General features: G+C 38.6%; 1 protein-coding gene across 1 annotated transcript in view; it reads right to left on the bottom strand.

The window, feature by feature from the left end:
- Gmds (GDP-mannose 4,6-dehydratase) overlaps positions 1-20,905 on the bottom strand; it is a 511,111-nt gene that overhangs the window by 288,694 nt on the left and 201,512 nt on the right. Inside the window, exons 5-6 of the mRNA XM_075969961.1 lie at positions 6,374-6,566; positions 5,448-5,552 (exon numbers count right to left, since the gene is read on the bottom strand). Coding sequence (XP_075826076.1) covers positions 5,448-5,552; positions 6,374-6,566 — 298 coding nt within the window. The remainder of the gene's footprint in view (positions 1-5,447; positions 5,553-6,373; positions 6,567-20,905) is intronic.

Below are 20,905 nucleotides of genomic sequence, written 5' to 3'. Positions count from 1 at the left end.
GTTTCAATGCGGAATTCTACCAGAACTTCCAAGAAGACCTAATACCTATACTCCTTAATGTATTTCACAATATACAAACAGAAGAGTCATTGCCAAATTCCTTTTATGAAGCTACAGTCACTCTGATACAAAAACGGCACAAAGACTCAACCAAGAAAGAAAATTACAGGCCAATCTCCCTCATGTATTTCGACGCAAAAATCCTCAACAAAATACTGGCAAACCGTATCCAAGAACACATTAGGAAAATTATCCATTATGATCAAGTAGGCTTCATCCCAGAGATGCAGGGCTGGTTCAAATTATGAAAATCTATCAATGTAATCCATCATATAAATAAACTGAAAGAAAAAAAAACCATATGACCATTTCATTAGGTGCTGAAAAAGCATTTGACAAATCCAACATCCCTTTATGATAAAAGTATTGGAGAGATTAGGGATACAAGGGTCATACCTAAATATAATAAAAGCAATATACAGCAAGCCACAGCTAACATCAAATTAAATGGAGAGAAACTCAAAGCCATCCCACTAAACTCAGGAACACAACAAGGCTGTCCACTCTCGCCATACCTCTTCAATATAGTTCTTGAAGTTCTAGCAATGGCAATAAGACAACATAATGGGATCATGGGGATTCGAATTGGAAAGGAAGAAGTTAAACTTTCGTTATTTGCAGATGATATGATAGTCTACATAAGCGACCCCCAAAACTCTACCAAAGAACTTTTACAGCTGATAAACAGCTTTAGTAATGTGGCAGGATACAAGATCAACTCCAAAAAATCAGTCGCCCTCCTATACACAAAGGATATGGAAGCAGAGAGGGAAATCAGAGAAGTTTCACCTTTCACGATAACCACAAACAGCATAAAATATCTTGGGGTAACTCTAACCAAGGAAGTAAAAGATCTATTTGACAAGAACTTTAAGGCATTGAAGAAAGAAATTGAAGAGGATACCAGAAAATCGAAGGACCTCCCTTGCTCTTGGATTGGGAGGATCAACATAGTAAAAATGGCAATTCTACCAAAGGCAATTTATAGATTCAATGCAATCCCCATCAAGGTCCCATCAAAATTCTTCACAGATCTTGAGAGGACAATAATCAACTTTATATAGAAAAACAAAAACCCAGGATAGCCAAAACAATCCTATACAATAAAAGATCTTGTGTAGACATTACCATCCCTGACTTCAAACTCTATTACAGAGCTACAGTAATGAAAACAGTGTGGTACTGGCATAAAAACAGAGAAGTCGACCAATGGAATCGTATAGAAGACCCGGATTTTAACCCACAAACCTATGAACACCTCATTTTCGATAAAGGAACTAAAAGTATACAATGGAAGAAAGAAAGCATCTTTAACAAATGGTGCTGGCACAACTGGATTTCAACCTGTAGAAGAATGAAAATAGACCCATATCTATCACCATGCACAGAACTCAAGTCCAAATGGATTAAAGACCTCAATATCAGTCCGAACACACTGAACCTGATAGAAGAGAAAGTGGGAAGTACTCTACAACACATGGGCACAGGAGACCACTTCCTACGTATAACCCCAGAAGCACAGACATTAAGGGCAACATTGAATAAATGGGACCTACTAAAACTGAGAAGCTTCTGTAAAGCAAAGGACACTGTCACTAAGACAAAAAGGCAACCTACTGACTGGGAGAAGATCTTTACCAACCCTGCAACAGACAAAGGTCTGATCTCAAAAATATATAGAGAACTCAAGAAACTAGCCTTTAAAATGCTAATTAACTCAATTAAAAAATGGGACACTGAACTGAACAGAGAATTCTCAACAGAAGAAGTTCAAATGGCTAAAAGACACTTAAGGTCATGCTCAACCTCCTTAGCAATCAGGGAAATGCAAATAAAAACAACGTTGAGATATCATCTTACACCTGTCAGAATAGCTAAAATCAAAAACACCAATGATAGCCTTTGCTGGAGAGGCTGTGGAGGAAGGGGTACATTCATCCATTGCTGGTGGGAATGCAATCTTGTGCAACCACTTTGGAAATCAGTGTTTCGGTTTCTCAGGAAATTCGGGATCAACCTACCCTTGGACCCAGCAAAACCACTCTTGGGAATATACCCAAGAGATGCCCGATCATATGACAAAAGCATTTGTTCAACTATGTTCATAGCAGTATTATTTGTAATAGCCAGAACCTGGAAACAACCTAGATGTCCTTCAATGGAAGAATGGATGAAGAAAGTGTGGAATATATACACATTAGAGTACTACTCTGCGGTTAAAAACAATGACTTCTTGAATTTTGCATGCAAATGGTTGGAAATAGAAAACACTATCCTGAGTGAGGTAACCCAGACCCAAAAAGATGAACATGGGATGTACTCACTCATAATTGTTTCTAGCCATAAATAAGGGTCACGGAGTCTACAATTGGTGAACCTAAAGAAGCTAAATAAGAAGGTAAACCCAAGGAAAAACATATAGTTACCCTCTTGCCTATGGGAAGTAGACAAAATTGCCGGGGAGGAAAGTGGGATCTTGGGGGTGGGGTGGGTTGGGGGTAAGAGGAGATGGAGAGAAAAGTGAGAAGGGGAGGATGGTGGGGACTTGGGGAAACAGGATGATTGGGATAAAGGAAGGCTGGATAGGGGAGCACGGAAGCACAATTCTTAGTTAAGGGAGCCACCTTAGGGCTGGCAAGAGACTTGAACCTAGAGTGGCTCCCAGGAGCCCAAGGCGATGTCCCCAGTTAGTTCCTTGGGCAGCTGAGGATAGGGAACCTGAAATGACCCTATCCTATAGCCATACTGATGAATATCTTGCATATCACCATAGAACCTTCATCTGGTGATGGATGGAGATAGAGACAGAGACCCACACTGGAGCACTGGACTGAGCTCCCAAGGTCCCAATGAGGAGCGGAAGGAGGGAGAACAGGAGCAAGGAAGTCAGGACCACGAGGGGTGCACCCACCCACTGAGACAGTGGGGCTGATCTATTGGGAGCTCACCAAGGCCAGCTGGACTGTTACCGAAAAAGCATGGGATAAAACTGGACTCTATGAACATGGCGAACAATGAGGGCTGATGAGAAGCCAAGGACAATGGCACGAGGTTTTGATCCTACTTCATGTTCTGCCTTTGTGGGAGCCTAGCCAGTTTGGATGTTCACCTTCCTAGACATGGACGGAGGGGGGAGGACCTTGGACTTTCCACAGGGCAGGGAACCCTGACTGCTCTTTCGACTGGAGAGGGAGGGAGAGAGGAGTGGGGGGAGGGGGACAAGTGTAGGAGGAGAGGGGGGGAAATGGGACGCTGGGAGGAGGGGGAAACTTTTTTTTTCCTTTTCTCAATAAAAAAAAAGAAAACAATGCTTAATCTTTAAAAAATTACTTTCATACTAAATTTATTTTAATTTTTAAAATGTTATGCATATTACATTTCAGAAGTTTTATCAAAGGTAGTATTAATATAAATTATGTTTTTATTATTTGAATAAAGAAATGGGGTTTAAAATGGAATACTGATTTCTGTATATGTAATAAAACAATAATCTGGTTTATATTACAAGGTCAAGTTTTATTTAATAATCTTTTTCATTTTTCAAGACAGGGTTTCTTAGTAGCTTTGGCGCCTGTCCTGGAATGCATTCTGTAAACTAGACTGGCCTCAAACTCACAGAGATCCACCTGTCTCTGTCTCCTGATTACTGGAATTAAAGGCGCTCTCACCATTGTCCAGCTTCCTTAATAATCTTAATGTGGATAACCTTTTGATAATTTTTATATTAGTCTCTGTATATGTCTGTCTGGCTATCGTGTCTGTGTAGACATGAGTATGTCATAGCACATGTGTGGAGGCTAGAGGACAATTTCTGAAGGCCAGTTCTCCCTTTCCACTGTGGGCTCTGGTGGATCACACTCAGGTCTAAAAGTTTCTAAAACAAGAGCCTTCCCCTGCTATTAAGATGCCCAAGATCAAATCTAACAAATATTTAACAGACACCCAACACATATGGGTAACTATCTTTGCAGGTCTGAAAACATAAAGGGAATTTCTGGGCATGATAATAGTGGCTCCAGTTGTAGGAAGCTTAGTATAAATGAGGAAAGGAACTCTTTCTTTACCTCTTATAACATTTAAAATTTTTCTTTGAAATTCATAAAGATTATCTCTTAAAATTCAGAAAATAATCAATATAGAAGAAAAGCCTTCATTTATAGGGTGCAAATAGAGGACCGGCAGAAGCATAATTTTTAAATTGTCTTTTTATTGTATAACCTAAGAATGCTTTTTCCTATCTTAACCTGACTTAGAACAATTAACATTTACTTGTTCTGTGTGGTGTAGGAGAAATGGGTCAGATTGAAAAGGAAAAAAAAATACAGAAATACAACAAAATATACAAGCATGTTTGTGCGAAAAGAGACAGGATTGCACTTGCCAGGAATATCCAGAACACAAAACTAATTAAAGAAATGATGAGTACATGTGTATTCAGAGATGACAGGCTGGTAATCATGCCTTAACAATCCATCATGGGAACTGCTAACTTAAGCAATTATAAAATAAAAATATGTGATGCTAAAGACACCTTTATAAGCCTGTCACTTTAATCTTTCTCTATGACTTGTTGGTTTAATTAGGTGAGTATGTAGTCATATAAAATTTCACTGAAATACTTATAAGTATTACTAGTTGTTGGGCAAGAACCAACTCTTAATATTGGGCTTCTTATTTATTCTCACACTCCAAGACTAAGTGACCATTAAATTTAATAAAATGTTTCTAATTTAGATAACACAAATAAGTTGTTCTTTGTAAAGACTGATGTTGTGGGTTCTATTCCTCTCCGAACACCCTGGCGTGTTAATATTTCTCGTGTTTCACTTGGTCAGAAGGGTGGGAGTACATGTCTTCTCTCTGAAAACCTAATGCTGGCGGCAGAGAAATGATATGCCAATAGTCTCGAAGATAACTAAACTGATGCAAGCAAATACAACTTTCAGGAAAACAAACAAGCAAAACAAGTAATGTTTAAGGACTTATTTGAAATTGATTTTCGAATACATTCGAGAAACAATCATTTCTGGTGTCTCTCTAATACAAAGGGAATATACTTACTTTTCAACTGGTTGAGTCTAGGTAAACAGTAATGAATGACAGAAACCACCAGCAGTTTATCTCTCGTTGCTTGTGTTCACACAGTAATTTCCCATACTTGGGTTGAAAACTACTAACGAAAACAGTAAATTTGCACACAGTCCAGCCTTTCACAAAGAATTTAAAAAGTTCTCATAAATTAAAGCCTGATTTATATTTCTTTATTTACCATATTTATAAGAGGAGCAGACATAAACTTTTCAATCTATAGAACATCAACAAACTATACATACACCATTCTCTGTTGCCAAAGTCTAAAGCCCTCCTCTGATAATGTATTCACTCACCTCTTCTAGGACTCTCGTGATTGAAGAGAATGCCATTCACTGCAAAGAGATTATAAGCCTCGCGGAAGTTCACAACAATCCAGTAGGCATAGAGTTTGGCTGCACCTGTTGGAATAATTTGTTAAAGACAAAGTTTACTCTAAAGGACTGTGCTTTTCATTCACCTTAGACAAGTAATAACTGACAGAGTATTACTTATAATGCATCAAAATGGCTAATATGAACCACAATCCAAAACATTGTGTGCCAATTAATCATGTGCATTAGAAATAAAACTACTTCATAACATTAATTCTTTTACCATCTATTTATTCAATTATACTATAGAATATAACAAGTTCATCTTAGCTCCCTTTCACCGTGTCTTTCACTGTGTCTGTCTCTGTCTCCCAGACTCCCTCACGTACACATGTGAGTACATGCGTGTGCGCGCGCACACACACACACAAACTTTTAGAAAATTAGAAAGAAGATATTTGGGATCTTAATATTGTTTTTAAAATGTTATCGTATATATCTTTCATGAATTTCTTTACAAATGTGGTTTTTAAGTCTGTTTTTTCTTCCTAGGTTTGTACTCAGAGAAATTGTCATGAGAAAAAATAAAAACAAACAACACAAAAGCTCATTGCTCCAGCACAATCTCTAAACAGCTTAGAAAAAGATTCATGTTGGGTCTAATTTTCATTTGAAGTGATCTGTGTAGAAAGGTGGGATGAACAGAGATTGGTGAACGAAGTGCTAATCCACCTGGAACCAATGGCAATAATGCATACAGTATGCTTCCCAACAAGTCCAGCCACTTTAGTCTATAAAAGGCATTCTCACATCCAAATGACCAGGTATGACACATATACAGAATGAAAGCAGAAACATCCCCACAGCCGCAGAGAACTATATATACGGCTGGGCACAAGTGTCCTTACCATATGGTGACCTCGGATAGAAAGGTGTGGTCTCTTTCTGGGGTATTTCCTGCACTTTTCCATATAGTTCACTTGTTGAGGCCTGGTAGAACTTCACAGAATTTATAAGGCCACAAGTCTTAATTGCATCCAGAAGCCGCAAGGTGCCAATTCCATCAACATCTGCAGTGTACTCTGCTAAGTCAAAGGAAATCTGCAAAGAGAAGGTGGAGATGAGTGCACTGAAGGCCATCAGTGAGGGATGCTGGCAAGGTGACAAGCACAACAGTTTTACAACCTGGGATTTTATGCTGGTAGGAAGAAAGTAAGTGTTATTTTGTAACAGAATTTCCAATGTGGATATGATCTACTTCCAGTATCAAATAGTTGAAGACTACGTCAATATCTATCCAGCAGTTATGATAAACATTCTAACACCCTTGTTTTCCTCAGCATTAGCTGGATCCCTGGGAATCTTTGCATGATGGAATAATGCACTATCCTTCAAAAGGTATTCATTAAAAATTCAGCTTAAACCAAATTCTTGTGGGGAGGAGTCCAAAAGTCATGGTTTGAATGAGCCCCAGTGGATGTTTGTGCACCAAAGGCTGAGAACATGTACTTTAAACCATAGCTTCCTTTTTTTTGGGGGGGGGGGGGTTCGAGACAGGGTTTCTCTATCGCTTTGGAGCCTGTCCTGGAACTAGCTCTTGTAGACCAGGCTGGTCTTGAACTCACAGAGATCCTCCTGCCTCTGCCTCCCCTGTGTTGGGATTAAAGTTGTGTGCCACCACCACCTGGCCATAGCTTACCTTTAAAAGAACTCTTTTGCTTTTTGTTTTAAAAAATAAGGGCACAAGAACAATGGTGGTATCTATAAAGTATATGATTTTATTTATTTAACTGTACAGTAACAGTGGATGTAACAAAAGCTAATGTTTATACAAAGTAATTTCAAGGAGGGTACTGAGATATAATTCAACATATTCCAGCTTTTCAAAATGGTTTTTAAAAGGAAAGAGTTTTGTTCTTAGTTAGGTTGGTATTTTTGTGATAAAGAATGATGTGGAATGTCATTTTGTATATGTGTTGCTTTTATTGGTTGATGAATAAAACTGTTTTGGCCACTGGCTTAGCAGAGTAAAGCCAGGTGGGAAATCTGAACAGAGATATATAGAGTAGACAGAGTCAAAGAGATGCCATTAAGCTGCCAAAGGAGAAAGTTGCCAAAGCATTACTGGTAAGCCACAGCTTCGTGGTGAAACATAGATTAATATAAATGGGTTCATTTAAGATGTAAGAGCTAGTTAGGAATATGCTTGAGTCATTGGTCAAACAATGTTGTAATTAATATAGTTCTATGTGGTTATTTGGGTCTGGACAGTGGGAAATAAAAGTACAGTCTGTCTATAAAAGAACATAAGTAAAAACAACCTGGGAAGGAAAGAATTTATTTGGTTTATACATCCCAATCACAGTCCATCACAGAGGAAAGACAGGTAAGGAAAACAAGGCTGGAACCTGGAATTAGGAACTGAAGCAGAGGCCACAAAGTAACACTGTTTACTGGCTTGATGTCTGTGTCTTACTCACCCAACTTTCTTATAGAACCCAGGACCAAAAGCTCAGGGTTGGCACTGCCCACGGTGGGCTAGGCTCACCTACATCAATCATTAATCAAGTAAATAACACTATTGATCTGCCTATAACCAATCCAATGGAGGCATTTTCTCAATTTGGGTTCCTTCCTAAGAGAACTTTAGTTTGCATCAAGCTGAAAAAAGAACTATCCATAACCATGTAATTTCTAGGCTTATTTCTTAAATAACTTCTATAAATGATAAGTAAATGAACCTCATTTTAAACCTTTTAGAATGATGAGGTTGTAAACCTTATCACTGCCATATCATTGTAGTATGAATCACCTTAGTCTTCATGTGAAAAACCTCTCAAAAGGGTAAGACCATTAATTATTTCTTGGCCACTGAATATCCCCTGAACAGAAGTCATGGTTTGTACATGGGTATACGGCACTGTCAAAAACTAATCACTTGCTCAATAAGAATTCTACCTTCTACATCCAAATCATCTGTGGCTATATGTAAAGTTAGCAGGTAGCCAGAAAATTAAAAAGAAAAACTGTGTATTTCATTCACAATGTTTAAAAACCCACAAAAGGAAAGATAAGACCATTTTAGACCCCAGCCCATTGTGTGTGTGTGTGTGTGTGTACACGCATGTGTGTGATGGATAAAAACTGTATGAATGTAGACATCAGGCAGAGTCATAACGAGATGTTATGTCTTTATTTATGGCTACACACCTTATTCTCTGAGGTAAGGTACAACGGAAACTCATGTTTTGAACTGTCCCTACTGGGCAGCAAGTTCCCAAAATAAGGAACTGTTGATCCTAATTCCCCAACGCTAGCCTTACAGGTAGACATGACCATACCTAGATTTTATAAAGATGCATGAGATTTGAACTTAGGTCCTCTTGCTTGCAAAGCACATCCTCTTACAACTGAGATATCACTCCAGTATTTTATTGTATTTTGACAGGGTCTCACTATATAGACCTGATTGACTTGTTTACCAGGCTAGCTCTAAATTAACAGAAATCCACCTGACCCTGTCTCCAAGCGCTGAGATTAAAAGTATGCGCCACCATTCCTAGCCCATTTTATTCTTTTTAAATAACACTTTATAGAGATACATAAAATGTACTATAAAATGGTTTACAGAGTTACTATAAAACATTCCATTTTAAAGTTTACAATTTACTGGTTTTCATCATTCACAGCATTGTGCAATCATCATTACCATTTCACTTCAGAACATTCTTATCACTTCAAAACACTCCGCAGCTATCAGTAGTCATTTCCAAGCTCCCAGCTCCCACTCAGACCTGGACAATCACTAATCACTCTTCTTTTCCTTTATCCATTTACCTACTATAAACATTTCCTAAGAATGAGACTACATAATATGTGGGCTTCTGCAACTAGTTTCCTTCTCTTAATGTTTCCATCTCTCTTAGATACAGTAGGTGTACAGGTGCTGGAACATGTGTTAATACCACGTTTAATGATTTCAAAGTTGCCACTCCATTTCAGTCTCCTCACTCACTAACACAGATAAGGGTTCTGATCTCTCCACATCCTAACCAGCAATTTTTGTGGTCTTAGTTTATAGTTATACTTGTGGTCTAAAGTCTTTTCTCATTGTGCTCTTGACAAACATTTTTCTCGAACTACAGACACTAGAGTCTCATATACTTAATGAGCATCAGTAAAGTTTAAATCCTTTGCCCGTGTTTTTTTTTTTTTTAAAGATGCGCTCCTCACTGGACTGTGCACAAGTCCCCTGCCAGATACTTAACTTAAAAACTCATCACATCCTGAGGGTTTCCTTCTCATCATTTTAAACAGCAGCTTATGAAAAAAAATGTTCAATTTATTCGTTTTCCTTTGTTATGTATGCTTTTCGTGTTATATTTTGAATAAGGTAAAATTAATATATACTCACATATTATATTCTATGTTTATAAATTAGTCCCTTACATTTATTTTTATGATTATTTTGAGTTAATTTTGTGTTTAATTAGGGGTCCAACTTCATTATTTGCAGATGGAAATCTAATTGTCCCAACACCATATTTTTGAAAAGGTTATTATATTTCTGTTGAATGGTCTGGACACAGAGTGTTTTGTTCTCAGGAAAAATCATGGTCCTATGTTGATTGGAACACATACTGAAAAGGCCTCAGGACAGGAGTGTCAGCAGCTTTATTGAAACAATAACAGTGTTATTTAAGTCCACAGTGTTGGGCAGATACCATTCTAAGCAGTTTGAATGAACACATGACTCAGATGGAAGAACAGGTAAGCATTTCATCTGAAACAGAGAGCAAACAGAAAGCACAGAGTCATATGGTAAATGTAACACAGAGAACACTGCACATGTGTTCTACTCTCAGTGAACCAAGTGTCCCTGCAGATTCTGTAGCACAGGAAGGAAACTGTTCGACTTGACAGAAGCAGTGGGACACCATTCAGAGGACATACTCATGGAAAAGTATCCACTGAGGTTAGGATGATGGCAGCACATGCAGCAGAGGATGATGGGGGAGGATGGCTGCCTGTCAGCAATTTTAAAATATTCTTACATAATTTTTATATAACTCCATGTAAAAGAATGCATATATTTTGTAGTCAAAATTTTGTAGAATGAGGTTAGTTTATAAAGACAATTGTTTAAAAAGTACTTATGAACAAAAAGTAACAATTAAATATCTACGCCAGTCAAAACAGTACTTTATAGCTTCAACTTTAAAGGTTAAAAGTACGGTTCTCAAAACATTAGAGGTCTGGAGAGTTACAGCCCATGGGCCAATTCTGGCCAGCTGCCCACTACGAAATAAAGTTTTTTATAGGACACAGCCACAGTCATTCTTTTATATGTTTTCCACAGTTGTTCCCATGCTACAATCACTGGGCTGAATGAATTTGTTCCATAGAATGAGATTCTCACAAAGTTTAGAGTATTATCTGGCCCATTATCGAAACAGCTTTATGATCTCTGAATTAAAACTATAGTTATACTTAATAGCCAAAGGAGGTGGTTTAAAAATTACTGTTTCTTTCCTATATTCTCAACACTGGCTACAGGACTTCCAGTTTGAGGACTGCCACCACCAAGCACATTATCTACCATATCATAATCTGCCACACCTACTGCACATCCGAGTGCAGCAAATGGTTTCCACTGGAGATTATAGGGCTCTTGTGCTTGAGACATAGGATGTAGGCATCATAGTACTATCTCAGTGAAGACCTAAATTCAAAATTAAAATACACATATCTTTAAAGAGTCATAAAAATAGCTGCATTTTTTAGAAGTGTGGTGACTCTATGAGCAGCATTTTACTGGTAAACAGAACAAATAAATCAGACTGCTATAAAAGAAAACAACATAGGGAAAAACCCACGTTTACCAAACACTGCCCTAACTCTCTCTCCAGAACAGCTCTTCGTCTGCTTCCTGACCTCACGTTATTCCAGATCTCCTCACACTCCATTGGTGGCAATCTTCCAGTTTGTAATGCTGTTCTAACAGGTCCAGGACATCTCTGCTCCAGGCCCAAGGCCTGTGGGCATGTTTGAGAATTAGCTTTTTTCCTACCTACACTCTAGGCATGTGACCACATGACTAACCATCTCAGCATCACAATGCACACAACTCCAAAGTCCTAAGTTTGTTTTGATTACTTCGTCTGCTGAATACCACCTTAGTTAAACTAATTCAAGATGTTCTTCCCAAAGCTCTTTGTCCCACTGTTTCTCCATATAAGTGGTATCTATCTAAAACAAAGCTTAGGATTTATCTAACTAATTCTTCCCTTCAGTAGTTATCAGAGATCCAAGTCTTCTCACCACTTCATCCTAGCTTCCCAATGTTCTCTTCATGGAAACTGACAAAGCTGTCTCAACCACTTCAGATGATTCTCTCCCTAATGATTAAGTTGACCTCTCTGGCCATCTTGCTGTTCTTACATTGAGACTATCCTGTTCTACTTAAAGTCTTTCCTCTGCCTCCCCTGTGAATGTCACTTTCTATCTATCTAGTTTCGGTTTTTCAAGACAGGGTTTCTCTGTGTAGCTTTGGAGCCTGTCCTGGAACCCACTCTGTAGACAGGCTGGTGTCAATCTCACAGAGATCCGCCTACCTCTGCCTCCCAAGTGCTGGGATTAAAGGCGTGCACCACCACCGCCTAGCTACTTGAAATTTTCTAATTCCATGTCATCTCAGAGAAAGTGATTTGTCTGTGAAAGAACTCAATGTAGTAAAACAAAGCAAAAAGACAAGAAAAATGCTTCCTCTAACAAAAGTTTCAAGAGAAGCTCATGATGCCTTGTTTGGAAATGTCTCAGACCACACAAGTAGTTGCAGTGTGCACTGTTTACAGCTCCTCTGCCAGAGAAAGTTATGAATCAAAGAGGGCAACAATAAAACATTGCTTTCCATCTTAGGTTAGTTGTTTCTATTAAACAGGAGTAAGTAGGGATAGCTAGCATTTACTTAATAGCTGGGACCACATACAAATCTTTTGTCAGGGCTGATAGTCAAGCAGGTGTGGGTCTGACTATGTGGGGAATGAGGCCTTGTTACAGGAAACACAGGCTAGGAAAACAGAACCTGCCTCCTACTACCCTGCTTGTTCTTTTGTGGGTGTGGATGAGTAAGAGGCAGGAAAATGATAAAAAGGAAACTGCAGGGGCTCCCTGGTAAGAGGGTTACAAAGTGTGGCCATGACACTCTGAGACTTAAAAATAAAAATAAAAAAAAAACCATGGAGGAAATAGCCACATGAGGAACTGAATATGATGTGAAAGCTCTTCTAGTAGTAGCAGTAACATGTGGGGTTGAGGATTAAGGATGAACAGCAGGAGAAAAAACACATTGGCCATGCACATTTCAGTAGTGGCCATGTATCAGGATTGAAGAGCCCTGGATTTACATATATGTGAGTAAATGCTATTCTGTAGCATTCTGTCTATGTGTCTACAGCTTAACAAGGGGCTCTGGAGAGACTATGGCTGATCAGAAGGCAATACCAGTTGAGCATGTCTTACTCACTGTGTGCTGAGCCTACACTGAAATTCTTACAGCCGAGATAAAAGCTTACAACCACAAATAATTTTGTATGATATTTTCTTATCTTGTTGCAATTAGAGTATTGTTTAAAAGATTTGTAATTACATATTTATAATTTATATATTTATATATTTATAATTACATATAATAAAATATGAATGTGTTTCCAACATCATATGTTAAGCAGCTAAAAATTCCAACCAGAAAAAGAGAACTCATCTGCTTGGCCTTTCTATACTGTATCTCCCCAATACTAAAATCATTATTCTAAATTCTAAAATCTCATTGAATCCCAGTTTTCTAAAAGTCCCTCAGAGATTCCAGATAAAGTTCAAATACCTCAGTTTAGTTAACTGAAGTCAACAAGAAAAATATGTGGCCATGCTTTAAGTCCATAACTTAACACTGCCATTCCTAAGCACATAATAATGAAATTTAAATGGAGAAAGTTTAAAAGAATTGGCTGTGTAGTCCTGACTCTAAACAGCTGAAGCTAAGGAAACAAAAAGCTACAAACAAGTTAGAATCTGGACAGGAATTAGCCAAGGTGGGTAGCAGGACATCACGGCTCAAAGTGCCAGGCCTTAGCAAAGGCTGAAACAGATTGTCTAATGCACAAAAGAAGAATAGTTATGAATGCTTTGATCTGTCTGTCTATCTATCTATCTATCTATCTATCTATCTATCTATCTATCTATCTATCTATCTATCTATCTATCTATCTATGAGACAGGAGTCCAGTGATACTCCCAGGCAGTTCTGGATCTCCTGGGTTCAGGTGATCCTTTTGTCTCAACCTCCAGAGCAGTTAGGAAAATACACATACACTGTTGATTTAATATAAACCTACGTGTTTTAAACAGACACACACACTACCATTACCGCCACCACTAAAAAGCATATAAACATGAGCACACATACAAACAGCAACAAAAACACAGAAACAAGTATCCTTAGACCAAGCTTTAGGTAAGAGTCTGTTCCAAATGCCTGTTCTTAAGGTGGAGGCACAGTACAAAGTGGGTGTGGGCCAGACTCTCCTACAGGCTATGTAGGCATACACTTAAAATCTACAGAACTGACAATATAGATGGAGTGGGATAGAGGAAGGAATCAGCTGGATACAGACTCCTAATTCTTTTCTTTTTCCTTTTGGTGATGACGATCTAAACCAGCGCCTTATTCTTGCTAGGTAAGTGATCTCCCACAGAGTAAGTAATATTCCCAGCATACAAGTTTCATAAAATGACATCAATGTTAAGAACAATTATCAGTAAGCTCTGTAATTAAGGACAGATCTAGAAGAAATAAAACTTCTGAAAATGACTTTAAACTTTAAACTTGCTCTGTAGACCAGGCTGACCTCGAACTCACAGAAATCTGCCTGTCTTTCCCTTCCAGGTGCTACAATTAAGGAATGTGCCACTATAACTGACTAGAAACAATTTTTAAAACAGGCCAAAATGAAGAGAAGAAAAACAGATTTCTTAAAGAATCAAAAGCAATTATCAGAAACAAAAACATAAATCAGCAAAGCTCAAGTTATTAGAATTGAAGAATGGGACGTGACTACAAAATATATCCAGTTGTTGCTCAGCAAGAAAAGATGTCAAAGACTCCTGTGTTCTTCTGAACCACAGCTTCCAGCAAAAGCAGGCCAAAGCCAACAAGTCTGCTGAAGAGGAAACAAAGGAAGGAAGGGTCCTCAAGGGGGAAAGAGATGGGCTATGCAAACTGGGTTTGGTCTTTGAGAAAGGTGGTAGAAATTTACCAGTGCTGAAATGTGCTGTGAAGAAGATAGGCAAGTTAGAATTTGTACCTAGCTTCAAGTGTTTTCCTGGCATTTGAGAAATGGGCACATTTCCACATTCTAAATGGAATCACTTTGTTCTTTCAGGACTTCATGGTGCTCAGCCTGGTACAGTGACATATTTATGACAGAATAAAGAATGGCTCTAGAAAATGAGCAATTGCCTAGAATGTCAAGTTTCAACATTTATATATAAGAACCTTGCTTCTTTTCAAGATTTATTACAATGAGTTGAGGTTTTAAAGCACAGGCAATGCGTGACTGTTATTCATTACTGAGAAAATGACCTTTCCTAGGAGTTTACTAAGGTCAAATGAGAGTTTACCACCCTCTTTCCCTACTACAAGATACTCCTGACTTTTTTTCAAGATTAACTACCCAGACAAGTGGCACGGCAGTATGACTGGTATAAAATGCACATGGCGCGCGTACACACACACACACACACACACACACACACACACACACACAGTCAGACTCAACAGGGACAAACTGATGAAACTTATGACTTTCCATGAACAAGGACCCAGAACTTAAATTACATAGTTCTTGCTCACTCAATAAACATTTATGGTGAAATTCCCAATGTCATCATATTGTTCTAGGCATCAAGGCACATCTGAAGGCAGAAAGAAGAGTCATGGTCCTCTAGAAATATGTTCTAGTGTAAGAAAATGAACAACACAAAGCAAGAATTCAAGTAAATTTGGCAATAATGTACAGTATCTAGAAAAATAAGGCAAAAGAGTAGGGAATATGGTATTACACTTTGAAGTGAAAATCTACTACTATAAAAATTAAACATAATAATAGCAATATATGAAGCAAAGAAGTAACAGCTGCAGCAGGGCCAGAGTCACTGTAAGCACTCACAGCTATAGGCTGGGTACTGGGGCGCCTTTCTCAGAAGCACTCTACCACTTCAAGACTGCTATTGTATCTATTTTATATCTGTAAAAACTGAAGCTTAAAATGAGGAAACTTGCCTCTGGAACCACTGATAGTTAGTAGAACAGGAATTAATATGAGAAAAAAACAATAAAAAAGAAACAGCGGATCACTGCCAATTTATACACTCTGGTAACTAACATTTTCTACTGAAGCATACTTCCTACAATGAGCTAGACATAGTTAGCTGGTGGCCTGGGTTTTCTGTGGGATAGGATATAAGCAGCATGGAAGAGAAAAGATAATCCAGGTACAGGACACGCAAGCAACAACAGGAGGATGTTCTGAGGTAGAGCCTCACGTGAGAAAAACCATGCTGACAGTACCAGCCAGAAAGACAGCCCAGGAAGCTCAAAAGAGACTAAGGGGGACTTCACAAAATGAGTGAAGAGAGGCATAAGCTCCGAATTTTCTTACATTCCTAAGTATAAAAAAATGATAAAAATGTTTCAGAATGTTTACTCATGTGACAGACTTGCATAATCTAACACTGAGAGATATGGGAGCTTAGGAAATTCAACCAGTACAATATGGTGGTTAAGACAGCGTTTTTCGAGAAGGGTTTCATAATTAAAGAGGAAGAAGAAGTAAATGGAGCTGGACAGGCAGAACCTTGGCGCTACACACCTGTGAGGTGGTAGTGAGAGGCACAGCAAAGGCAGTGTGTAAAAAGGCTATGCAAGCTCCTACACAGAGTGGACCGGCTGCTGCTCAATAGTCAGACTAGAGAGAAACAGAAAGAGGACCAAGGATTGCTCTGGCGGAAGAGGGTCTCAGAGGTACCCAAAGAAGAAAGAAGAAAGGTTTTTTTTTTGGTTTTTTTTTTTTTTTTAAGACTTTTACCTTCACTCCAGAGGGAAGCTTTGTCTTTAAATCAGAGAGAAAGGAAACTCATGGTAAGCATGGGAGAACCAGAAGACTGTTTAGTATTCAAGTAACCAAAACACCCAGAGTGCCCACATACCAAGTGTGGTATCACGTCTCCCAGGACTTTTCACACAAAACTGGGAAGGAAGAATGGGAGACAGACAGCAAGACAGGTTTCCATGGAGAAAAATGGGGCTAGTCAGGTGCAGTGGGTAATAGCTACTCACCAAGCTTGGGAGGCCCCTCTTTGTCTGTCAGAGTCCAAAATGATGAGACCTTTAAAATACAGTCAGCTACTTTAGCTCTCCAGTAACTAGAAGCACTAATTTCAGCAGGAAATGAAACGACTTTCCAGATATTTGAGATCTTTTGATGTTTATATTTCTAAAATTCTCCCTACTATCTAAAGTAGCAGAAACAGCATAGCACATGACTCCTAGTGTGACAAGCTATGGCTGTAAACGTCAATAACTAACACTGAGACTGCAGAAAGATTCATGAGCTTTTTCTCCCATACCGAGGGCATGCCAAACTCTGTGCTGAACCATGACACAGAACATACAGACCTAGAGGCTCCCTGTGTACGTCTGCTGGCAAGGGTAAGTGTGCCCTGAAGCTGAGATCTGTCCTCAGAGTCACAGCATGCTTGGCTCAGGCCTCATCATCTCCCTACAGCCCCACAAGCAGGGAAAAAGGTTAAATGTACAGAAAACTTACTGAATAAGTAAAAGATAAAGAAGGCTATTTGTGATAAAGAGAACACTAAAAGAAACATAAAGAATAATTACGTTTTAGAGGGAAAAACTCTGAGTAAAAGCAATCCATGGAAGTACCATACCTTCCAGTGAAGAATCAAGACCATAAATGTCCAAAAATCCACACTTTTGTGGCTTTTAAAACATAAGTAGATATGTTTAGGATGATTTGGGCAGATCAAACAAAGAAACAAAATAGGAAATAGAAATTCCAAATATGCCAGCACATTTAAGGTTAATTCTTCCAAATACATGCAAAAACAATCAGCAAAATCAAAAAATTTAAAAATCTAATGTACTGAGTTAGTTATTTCCTTCTCGGTTTTAAGATAAAAATATAACAAGACAGCAGTTTAAAATGTTGTACGTATTGCATATGGTTTCCTATATTCTGTTCAGTAGTAAGCCAAACATGACAGAAAATATGCCAGAAATCATTGTCTACATAAGGACCAGTGAGATGGTCAGCAAGTAATGGTTCAGGTCACCAAACCTGAGGACATGAGTTCAATCTCTTAGACTCATAGAGGAGACAGTCAACTGTCACAGCTGTTCTCTGGCTTCTACATGTAGTACCCAAACATGCATACACAATAAACAAAAGTTTGATGGTGGAACTGGGCATGGTGTCCAGTGCTCAGTGAAGCTAATATAAGCAGGTTACTTTGGTTAAAAAAAAAAACATGTAACATTTCTGGATTAGAGCAGAGATGCAAGACTTGGAATCACTACAGTTATGGCTCTGTAGTAGTGAGAAAAGGAGGATTAGGTCCTGGCAATAGATCAGCCTTGCACAGTGTTCTTTCTACAAGTCAGAGGAAGAAGGCCTATATGGTCACATGACTACTTGTGGTCCTACAACAGAAATACTCTGTGGCCATATATGATGTAGTCCATACTCTACCTAAGCGAAAAATGGAGCTGAAGATAGGGGCCTGGAGCTTAATTACATATAAATACCCTTGCATAGAAAACGAACAAAAGCCTTTTATTCAGTCACAGCATATGGCAGAGAGCATTACCTACAGGGTGGGGCCAACTTATTAAATTGCTGCCATGAAGTTCATCACACTAATGGCAGGGGGTTTGTGGGTTGGTTCGTTTCTGCTTTTTGCTCTTTGTTTTTGAGGCAAGGTTCCATGCATAGCAGGCTGACCTTTAACTAGTTATGTAGCAATAAGAACCTTGAACTCTGATCCTCCTACCTCTATCTCCAAATGAGTGCTAAGATTTGTCTGTGCTATCATACTGGGTTTAGATTGTGGCAGTTTATACAAGTTCCTCATAAACATACCGTAGGCCTCCTTTTCTTCCCTTAGCATGGCATCCAAAAATGTCTGCCAAGTCTTTGTCCCAAAGATGGTAGCACTTTATATTAACTTTGAGGTAAAAGTTGAATTCTTCACACTAGAGGTTCACTTCATCCGTTCTCTATCCATTCAGTTGTTAAGTAACATGGACTCCTATGAAAAGCTCAACAAGTTCCATAGTACTGATGGATGACGGGTATATAGGGAAGTCACAGGGAAGCTTATTATTTAGAAAGCTGAAAAGGGGACATCAGTTTCATCATGGTACACACACATACACATAACAAACAAACAAACAAAGTAACATGAAGAAACTTTACACTTGAAATAGATCCCAGGGTCTGGTACATGTTAAGTGAGTACTCTAACTGGAATCACATCAAAGTACCAATGTATGTTCTTGATCTGAAGAAACATTTTCTTTCATTTTCTGTACCCCCTTTTAATTGAAAATAGAAATTCCTTTTCACATATTATGATTATGAAGGCCCCTGCATCTATTCCTTTCAGTTCCTTGCCACATCCCTTCCCATGTACCTCCATTCCCTTTCTGTCTCTCATTAAAAAGCAAACAGGCTTCTAAGGGATGATAATAATAAAATATAATAAAATTATAAAACAAAAACTATCACAACAGTGTTGGGCAAGAAACACAGACAGAAGGAAAAGAGCCCAAGAGAATGTACAGGAATCAGAGATCCATTTGTTTGCACACTCAGGAATTCCATAAAAATACTATACTTCAATCTATAAAACATACACAGAGGATCTGCTTCACTTCTTTCCCTTCGCATTCTAACATCAAATGCTTTGAAAAGAATAATCTTGGGCTGATGAGATGTTTCGAGCTCAGTTAAGAGTGTGTTCTGCTCTTTTATAGAACCCAATTTCAGTTCTGAACATCCAAACTGGGTGGCTTCCAACTACCCTAACTCTTAAGTCCAGGTGATCTGTCCCATTTTTGGCCTCTGCAGGCAACCTGCATTCATGGGCGTATTTCTCAATAATGGCACAGAAGGTGGAGGTTTATCATCACACACATTAAGAAACTATGGCAGACATTAGTTCAGAATGATTTCTAATCATTTTTTAAGTCTCAAACATTACAGGAAACTATTTATACATGTTTTCAGAGTTTCATTAGAATCAATGCTAGAAGATTCCTTAAGCCTATGCTTTAGAGCTCAATCTTCTGTGATTCCTTCATTTTAAGATCAGTTTGACTTGCCATGTCAGAAAAGGCATTCCAACTATTCATACTTAGCCCCAGTGCTAAGGGCAATGTGATGAGAACACACATTGCTATGAACTTCTGCCCCAATATGGTTTGGATGTCAAACATTCCATAGGCTTATGTATTCAACACCTGGCTCCTAATTGGTGGCATTGCTTCCGGAAGTGTGAACTCTCCAGGAGGTGGAGTCTTGCTGCAAGAAATGAATAACTGGGAGAGTGTGTGTTGCAGGTTCTACCACACTTGGCTTCAAATGTGAGCATTGTGTCCTCATCCGGTATGATGTGAGAAAATCACCTTACACTCCTGCTACCATGAAACTGAGACCAAATACACTCCTCCTTCCTTGATTGTTTCTGTAAGCCACAGCATCACAGCAATGAGAAATTAACTACCTCCTCCCAACGCCACCTCTCATCTCACACTATTATTTACTGGGTAGGATATAACAAATGATGGTTGTTTTTCATTGTCAACTTCACACAACTACACCCACATAGGAGAAGGACCTGTGGGCAAGGCTGGAGGGAATAATTTCATTATCTAAATTCAGATAGGAAGAACTGCACAGTGTCAGGTGCCATTTTCCTTGAACTTGAAGTTCTGAACTACAAAAAAAGCAAAGCAAACACAGGCCCTGATACTTTAATTCATCACCCTTTGCTTTTGACTGTGATTGGTTGTTTCAAGTCCCTGTCACATCAACACAATGACGTACTGTAACCCAGAATTATGAGGAATAAAGTATTTCTCCTTTAAGTTGTTTTTTGTAGGGTATTTCATCACAGTAGTAAGAAACACATCTAAGATCGAACCTGAAATCTTGGCTTAAATACTTCTTTTTCAGTGCTCCAAGAAAGAGAAGGCAGCAACTTTTAACATGATCCATGACAGCAGGTGCTCTATTGCCATGACTGTGGGAAGCTTACAGAAGGAATGTCAGAGCTGGTTTTATCAGTATATGTACACTCAG

This window comes from Microtus pennsylvanicus, chromosome 4 (assembly GCF_037038515.1).
Source record: "Microtus pennsylvanicus isolate mMicPen1 chromosome 4, mMicPen1.hap1, whole genome shotgun sequence".
NCBI classification, from domain to species: domain Eukaryota; kingdom Metazoa; phylum Chordata; class Mammalia; order Rodentia; family Cricetidae; genus Microtus; species Microtus pennsylvanicus.
This window is presented reverse-complemented; position numbering and strand designations above follow the sequence as displayed.